Here is an 8,542-nt window from a genome sequence, read left to right on the forward strand (position 1 = left end):
TGCTTCGTCTCTTCTTCTCTCGATCAAACCTGTTGAACGCGCCTGGGAGTTTTGAATCCTTGACGACCACGGTTATGGAGAACCAGCTTTCGAATTTGACTTCACTGGTTATGGAGAGGGAAGAAGCGGGATTTGAACTGGTCGTCAGGGAAGACAATTCCTTATTAAAATGAGTATAGTTCTAGGGTTTCTGGAACACTATGCGACAATCCAATGATAGTTCCATCAGAATTTGGTACGCGTTTCTACATTAAGATATACATTATACGTATTTTCTCTCTGGTGAGGGTGTTTGTTCTTTCAGCAACATCTGCAAGCGCCAAGAAAATCTTACGGGGTTGTCTTCGGGTACAAGTATTTTCGACTCAAAGTTTTGCTGATCCTACTTTCTTTGACCTCCATACATGACAATCATAGAGTTGGCTTTTTGTTTGACCATCGTGAATCGTGACCGGCGCTGAACACGTATTGTTTGAAGATCGAAAGTCAAAGTTGAATCGGGACTTTGACTTTCCCCCCCTCGAGCGGGAAAGATTCAAGGATGGGAATCGAGTTTGGGTTTAATGTGATGTAGCGGGTAAAAGAATGCAGCCCTTACAGTTGCTTTATAGCACGAAAAGTGAGATAATCGTCGCCTTTGACATAGCTCTTCCTGATGTTGAAGTCCTTTGTCGGGTTTGGATTGAAAGCAAACTCGGTTGAAAAGCTCCACCGTCATGCAATTCTCTTCTGATTACTAAATGGGGAACAAAAAGCAGAGACCAATTCTTGCTTTGGTTGGTCTCAATTATACTGTATATATGGAAAATTGTCGGTCGACGAGATATGGGATCTGAGCCCGATCGATTTCACTCATGAAATAATTTGAGTCTTGTATGAAACTCACATGGTCTGACGACTGAAATCAATTGGGCTCACACATTCACCAAATACATATAGGGAAGAATTTTTTCCAAAATAGGAGATCGGATGTAGCCCTCAACGTAGAAATGGGGTAAATTGTCCATTCGCCTTTCTTTACGTGTGGATCATCTACACGTGAATTTAAATAAAAAGGCTCTAATCTTCCCACATAACTCTCTTCTCGCTCTACTCTCCGCCGCCGCTAGCCTCCACCGCATTAGAAAAAAAAAAAACTTTAGGGTCTCTGCTTGGGGATTCTGTTGCGTGATATTATTACCTCTGCGGGTCGATTTTACTGCGTGACCCAACCAATCAGAGCTCGACAAATAGCGTGTTTTTTCTTTCTCAGGCTCGACAGCAGCGTCAACGCCGCATTTCGGTAGCGACGAGACCCGACCCGACCCGAATCATAAAAAGGGAATTAAAAGTCGAGGTCCAATGGGCCGGGCCGGATCATGCCGGCTTGACCCGAAAACGACGGCGGGATCCACCGAGCGCCTCCTCCGAGAACACTCTCTCGCCTGGCGACCGAGCGCCTCCAAGAGATGCCGCCGTATGGTTTTCTTGCCAGTGCTAGAGTGACTGCTGGACGATATGTTTCATGTCTTCGATGCCCAGGTTTTCGTTGGAGGAGCAGAGTTTCTTGCTGAGGGAGATTTGAGCAAGCGTGCCGGTGTGTTGGGTTTGTTGGGTGGGGGCCTGTTCTTGTCGGTCTAGAACGAAACGTCAGGCGTGCCCATGATACAGGTAACCCGTACTTCATTGCCTCTGCTAGATTCTGCTGGTAGTTGCGTCTTGCCGGTTCATTTGATGCGAATTATGAGTTCCGCTGCTACTCTGCGTTTGGAACTGTTGAAGTTGTCGCAATTAAGCTTTTCTTGGACAAGATGGGTGATTCTTGGACTTTTTGGACGAAGCACTAGCTCCTTTACACAAATTATATTTGCCCCACCTCTTGATAGAAAAATCATTACTGACACAGCATCATGTGTGAAATTTGCTACCGTTAATCTTCTTTTGATGCTTCTGTTATATAATTGATTAGTTTCTTGAAAGAAAAAAGGGATGGCCCCTTGTAACGGCATTATTGTCGTTGGAGGTGCTTTGCACCTTATTGTCCTGATGCAATTTCAACAGGTCTATATCATTAGATTCATTCCATAGGTGTTTCGGTTTAGATTTGGGGAATTGAGGGTGTAGGATCATTGTTCTGGCTGCCTAATTATTTAAGCCCAAGAAAGGAGGATGAAGAACTATGTACTTTTCTACTGGTTTCAATTTCAAAGCCAAAGCAGTAGCACATTCTCTTTTCTGACATAGAGATGTTTACATGGCCAGCAATGGCATTCCCTTTCTTCAAATAGTGTATGCATTATCTTACCGCATTTCATCTTGAGGGATATTTGCCAGAGGTTCGATTTTTTTTTGAGATTTCTTTTCTAGAGAATAATGGTTTCAGGTATCATGAGTGGACATAATTGGAAATTCTTTCCAGCTTGTAAGAGAAGGAATAGAGTTTCTCTTGGATATCCATTTGGATGCAGTCAATATTTCCTCACAGGCATTTTATTTAGTTGTTCACTGAATGTGTCAGAAAATCATCTCATGTTTCTTTAGGTAAAGGAGATGTTGTCCCCCTGCTTGATCTCGACAACAGCAGCATGGAGGGTGGCTTCCAGTTTCAGCAATGAAAGAGGTATGCTATTGGTGATTTGCAAAGAAGTTTCTTGATTGGTCATGCTATGTCTACATACACGTCTTCTCTAAAAGAGAATTTAGCGACTCTTTCCAGAGACAGAATGCATCTGACATCATTATGTTTCTGTATATCTGCTAGCACCCCAAGTGATTATTTATAGCTTTAAGAGTTTGTGAGATGTTTTTGTCCCACTACACTTTTTTCTATGCCTGATCTGGAGATTTTTTCCTTGCTCCTGATACGCTAAAGGCATCAGAATGGATTCGTATAAAAGGCTCATTGAAATGCAATCTTGAGGTGTCTCTTTCTCTTATATTGTAGATTTTTATGTATTAAGAGTTGCATTATCTAGATAGAACGGGAAGTGAAAGGCAATCTCCCCAAAAAGAAAATATCATATCCCAAAGTTTTGTATTTTACTGAAAATTTTTGTTTCTGCTTATCAATCTTGCAGTGTGTGTACTGACATTTGCATGATAGGACCAGTTTTTGTATTTTTGTCTATGTTTACCATTCTTTGAACTTGCTTAGTTCCTGTGAACCTAGGGTCCATAACTGGGAAGTATCTCAAGAAAAAGTGAAAGTTCAGAGTTTCTCGAAATAAATAAATGCATCAGGCTAACTGCTCTAGTCATTTTTTATAATTTGGGCTTGGCCAAAGCTTCACTTTCCTTTTCAGATGCTATGATTTTGGAATATTTTGATTATGATTTATGGTGCATATACTTCTGAATTGCAATTAATGTCAGATCTTAGCACTATATGCGTCTGGAAAATCTGTAAATCTTTATGTCCAGGAATCATTTTTTATGCCTTTGTGGCTGCATGGGTAGCTTGTTGGGTTACTTGGGTATATATCCATCCTGTGGTCTGGTCCGCATGCCTTTTTCATGCCTGATCTTGATAGCCACCATCTAACTTACTGGATACCCTTAAGCAGTAGGTTATGTTTGGTCTTCTAGATGAGAAGCCAAATAGGATAAAAGTTACCGTTCTGGCGCTTAGTGCTGCACCACTAGATCAGTTAAGCCCAGATAAGTCCGGATGAAATCCTAGATACAGTTATGTGTGTGTGTGTGGATGTCACGGTGGTCTTGAACGACCACTACAATAGGTGTGACCACTGCAGCAGCAGCAGCACCGGCCACAGTAGACTAGATTTTTTATTTTCCCTTATACTTTATTATTATCATGACCTTGGTTCACCAAATACACTACCGGATAGGATATGGCCATATCTACTGCTATTTCCGGTATATTTCCTAGTGGAAGACTGGAGATAACAGATCTAGCGAGATTTCTCGTCCAATCCTTCCTATCTAACTTTAAATCCCGGCGACCAAATGAAACATAAACGAAAAATGCTTTTGTGGTTGTCCCTTGGACAATAAGCTTGAACATAGGCAGAAGACGCTTTTCTGGATGCCACTTGATCAATGAGCTTACATTTGAGTGAAACATAGCAACAAAAGTACATTCATGCAGAATTCGAAGATGCAAGTTCTCTACACAATCAAATTTGTACTAAGTTCGGTTGAATTAATTATATGTTAGGATAACTTTTAGCTGGCAAAAATCACAAAAAGATTGTCTCTGTTGGAAATAGAAGAGCTGGTCCTGGCTTGTTTTTATGATTTACTTACATGGGTTGAAGTCTTAGCATTAATACACTGACTATCGAGGCAGTTACCCTTAAACAAACATGAATGCTCATCAGTGGAAGAAACTCTGATTGTTCACTACGTTTTTCCTTCTTTTTTTATTTGCAGTTCTCATTTCATGCTTTTGTGATGGGTAACTTTGGATCTCAATCTCGTGGGTTAAGATTCAGTTTTAAAGTTTTAAACTGATTGTCTGTTTACGCTTTACTTATTTGACATTCTTGCTATAGCCTACTACATTTAATCATAAGGAAAGTTTCGTGGGAAGAACAGAACTGCTTTATGCTTGAGCTCTGTCTTTTGAAAGCTATGTGATGTTTAGTTGTCTAGGATGCTACTATATCTGATGCTGGGAGCATTTCTTCAAATGAATACTGCATTAGTTTATTGTACTTCTAACATGAAGGTAAGGATGTGGTCTGTACATACAAGTGGAATGAGTGCACGACTGCATTGAGAGAAGGCATAACTCCTCTGTATTGTGTATCCATAGGTACTATTGTGTTTTCAGCAGGAGTTGCAAACAAGTACTTGGTTCTATTTTTTAATGGGAAAAAAGGAAAAACAAGTAGTCAACTCTCTTGGGAGAGATGGTTGGAACCTATTTCCAAAAGCTAGCATTGTGTCCTTTGTTGTGCTTAGGTTCCTTTTCTCATGCTTGGTCTCAACCTGTTATATGTGCCTTGCAGTTTCATCATGTCCACATCTAATCACAGAACGCATTTAATGCTTTGATATTCATGGGAAACATGATCAACTTTTGTTTTGTACTATGGAAATATGCCTGTCACATAAATTGATATATGGAAAATGTTCTTTTGATTCAGGTTGCTAAGATCACAGAAGTCGCAACTATCCGTGTGTGTGAAGTTGCAACCTTTTACTCAATGTTTAAACAGACAAAGGTGAGAAACAAAGGTCCTGTATGCACTTGGCAATATCAAGTGGTCATTCCCTCATTTGTGATATGGGTGTTGTAGGTGGGCTAGTACTACCTGTTGGTCTGTGGCACAAGTCCTTGCATGATTTGTGGCTCGCGTGCCATTGAAGAAGCCTTATGAAACACTTGGGAGTGATAGCACAATAACGTCATGATTCCTGCTTAACATTTTTTGGATGCCGTAAAATTTTTTTAGATATATCTCAACAACTTCACCATTTTTTTGATCCGCAGAATTGACCAAAGATGGTTTGTTCTCTGTTGGAGAAATGGGTTGCTTGGTCAGTGTTTATTTACATCTTCACTTATTCCTCCTGTATCTTTTGGAGAACTCTATCTGAGTAAAGATAATTTTATTTTTGGTTGAAGAGTAAGATAATTTGTCAGTATGAATATAATAGATAGGATGAGGCCAGCATATCTGGGTGGGTTGCAAAGGTTGGGGTCACAGAAGTATAATTATTTGTATAAGGATACTAGCATTTTTTTTATTTCTCTTGATGTGTTCTATTGCTTGTATGCTATGTATAATTGAAAGGAAAAAATATTTTTTTTTTTGCAGGGCTGTTGTGTTGAATGCTGCCATGACCACCGTTGCTGATTAGTAATGGATCTGAAGGATATAATTATTATGTGGGTCCACACTATACATTCTCTCATTTGCTCGACTCTTTCAAACGTTTTAGCAAGTATTCCCTCTTATTTACCGCTTATTATATCTCATTTTGCAGGAAGATGTCACTCCAGTGCGTGCTGTTGAGAGAGTTGAGATGTTGAGAAGAGGGGAGAAGCTACCGGTCAGGAAGCCGGCCAGAATTGGTCTCTTAATGTGAAAAAAAATTGTGGGAATTGCATCTTTTCTACATATTTAGTTGTAGTAGATCAATTAGCAATGAATTGGGTCCTGCAGAGTAAGCTGTATAAGCTTCCTCAACTGCCGTTGGCTCATCGTCTTCAGGCCACCCGGCTATTCATTGACGCCCGAGTCAAATGGGTTCGTGATCCGTTCCTGGACGCTGCCGTCGAGAAGGAGAAAGACCTCAAGCCCCTATGCTCTCTCCTCCACCACATCCTCTCCTCCCCCTCCCTCTCCCTCCCCCTCTCCTCCGCTTCCCTCCTCCACCTCCCCTCCTCCGCCACCGCCTCCACCGCTGCCTCCTTCTTCCTCAAATACCCCTCCATCTTCACCATCTTCCAGCCCAGCCCTGGCCTCCCTCTCCATGTCAGGCTCACCCCTTCCGCCCTCTCCCTCCACCGCCAAGAGTCCGTCCTCCACCTCTCCCCGCCCCTCCGCCACTCTGCCGCCTCCCGCCTCGCCAAGCTCTTGATGCTCGCTGGGTCTTCGGCTTTGCCCTTCCACATCATTGATAAGTTCCGGTGGGACTTGGGCTTGCCTCCTAATTATGTCCCTGACCTCCTCTCTGATTACCCCGATTACTTCAACGTTCGTGCTGTCAACGATGAGGCCACGGGTAAAGAATTGCTTGTGCTGGAGCTCGTGTCCTGGAAGGACGAGCTGGCCGTGTCAGCATTGCAGGAGAGGATGAAAGACAGGGACTTTAATGGGAAACCAGGGACGCGCATCAGGTTCTCGATGGATTTCCCCAGAGGGTTCGATCTGGAGAAGAGGGTCAAGGCTTGGGTTGATCAGTGGCAGGACTTACCCTACATATCACCTTATGAGGATGCTTTCCATCTGGCGCCCAGTGGTGATCAGGCCGAGAAGTGGATGGTGGCTGTCCTCCACGAGTTGCTGTGGCTCCTCCTGTCAAAGAAGACAGAACGGGACAACTTGCTTTGCTGGGGGGAGTATATGGGATTCGGAACACGGTTCAAGAAGGTATTGGCTCACCATCCGGGCATCTTTTACATCTCCAATAAGTTGAAGACCCAGACTGTGGTGCTCAGGGAGGCTTACAGGAAGGATTTCTTGGTCGAGCGGCATCCCCTGATGGGTATGAGGCATCGCTACATTTATCTCATGAGTAAAGCCAAGAAGTCGCAGAAGCAAATAAATTCAGCCTCTAGGACGATCAGGAAGCAAGCCAATAGCTCTCAAAAGTTTGCTGGGTAGAGAAGGAAAGCCATAGACGCGATGCAGATGGAAGAGAAATGATGGATGGATTTTCAGATGGTGAATTAGGTGAAGCTAGTATATGGCAATGATGAGGCAATCGAAACATAGATGTGGATCCTGGAAATTATTGTTTCAGGTGCTTCAACCATGAAGTACATGGCGAGCAGAATGGAGATGCTTCGGGTCCGATTTGTGTAGCAGAACTCTGGAAAAAGGGAACTGAGATCCTACTTCTTTCAGTTCAGTTGAAGGGTGAGAAGAGACCAAGGGATAGTAGTTTGATCATCTAGAGTCAGCTTGACTACAAGATGGCTGGTTTGAGTTGATTTCTAAGGGGATGGCATTCTTCCGTGCTAGCTTTAGTTGACAACCTCAGCCCCTCAAACACTGCCAAGAAAGTCTGAGATTAAACCGGAAATCTAGGAGAACGAAGCTGCGCCCAACAAAGGTATGCAGGAAGTTTTTGTGTGCCCCTGAATGACAATGCTGCTGAGGTGAAGGTGGAGTTGTGAGAATGAGATACCTTTCTTGCCTTTGAGCAAACACTAGTTAGGAAGCCTGTGCACGGCGCGCGCTCTACTTAGGTTAATATACTTATTTTTGTTACCAGTACATGCCATATTCTTGAAGATCTCATCCTTTAACAGAAGGAGAAAGAGTGTAGCCAGCAATTGTCTTCGTGTCGGTATATCTCCATAGCTCTTTCGAGTCATTCCGTATTGTTATAAAACTGTGGTCATTTGATTACAAAATATTCTTTCATCAAGAATTGATGAAAACGCATGAGTTGGTATCAATTTCAAGTTAACTCGGGTTGGATAGAGTCCGATCAAGTTTAGACTTAAAATGTGGTGCTTTGATTTTTCTTTTCTCGTAGATTTCTTTCTCCTCTTAATCAATCTTGAATTTGGTCCAAGCCAACTTTTCCACCGAAATCGGTTTCGCACCGACGTGCCAAGAACCTGCCCCGAAGGTTGTACAAACGTAATTTGTCATTTATTTAACGTAAAACTCGTGAAATCTTTTGAAACATGTACATATTGACTTTTAAATCATGCATAATTTTTTAAAGCTTGAAACACCGATTATGTTTTTCATTTCCAATTCCTTTTATATGGGCAATGTCATAAAAGGTAGGAAAAAGGATTTTTGTGGAGAAAAAAAAAAACCGGAAAATCTACTTAGTGAAATAGAGTGGTCAAAAAAAAAAAGAAGAATAGTCAAGCTTAGGAACTTAACAGTTGAGGGACCATCTTGGCTAC

At 42.1% G+C, this 8,542-nt stretch overlaps 1 protein-coding gene across 3 annotated transcripts; it reads left to right on the forward strand.

The window, feature by feature from the left end:
• Positions 1-1,410: 1,410 nt before the first annotated feature.
• LOC115673679 (protein WHAT'S THIS FACTOR 9, mitochondrial) lies at positions 1,411-8,099 on the forward strand. Of its 3 annotated transcripts, XM_056314757.1 has the most exons (6): positions 1,411-1,650; positions 2,521-2,599; positions 5,091-5,168; positions 5,766-5,836; positions 5,935-6,000; positions 6,114-8,099. In XM_056314757.1, exons 5-6 carry the CDS (start codon positions 5,974-5,976, stop codon positions 7,275-7,277), a joined length of 1,191 nt encoding a protein of 396 aa, XP_056170732.1. In that variant the 5' UTR covers positions 1,411-1,650; positions 2,521-2,599; positions 5,091-5,168; positions 5,766-5,836; positions 5,935-5,973; the 3' UTR covers positions 7,278-8,099. The 3 variants fall into 3 exon arrangements, with proteins under 3 accessions (XP_056170732.1, XP_056170731.1, XP_056170733.1); XM_056314756.1 differs by lacking the exon at positions 5,766-5,836; XM_056314758.1 differs by lacking the exons at positions 1,411-1,650; positions 2,521-2,599; positions 5,091-5,168 and adding an exon at positions 5,467-5,484.
• Positions 8,100-8,542: the final 443 nt, after the last annotated feature.

This window comes from Syzygium oleosum, unplaced genomic scaffold, assembly GCF_021117445.2.
Source record: "Syzygium oleosum isolate NSW1041296 unplaced genomic scaffold, Sole_v2.1 Sole_v2.09, whole genome shotgun sequence".
In the NCBI taxonomy this organism is placed as follows: Eukaryota; Viridiplantae; Streptophyta; class Magnoliopsida; order Myrtales; family Myrtaceae; genus Syzygium; species Syzygium oleosum.

Excerpts from the sequence above, each read along its gene's own strand:
- LOC115673679 (XM_056314756.1), top strand. Across the intron at positions 5,169-5,934 it reads CAATGTTTAAACAGACAAAG|GAAGATGTCACTCCAGTGCG; the intron begins GTGAGAAACAAA and ends CTCATTTTGCAG. Across the intron at positions 6,001-6,113 it reads GAAGAGGGGAGAAGCTACCG|AGTAAGCTGTATAAGCTTCC; the intron begins GTCAGGAAGCCG and ends TGGGTCCTGCAG.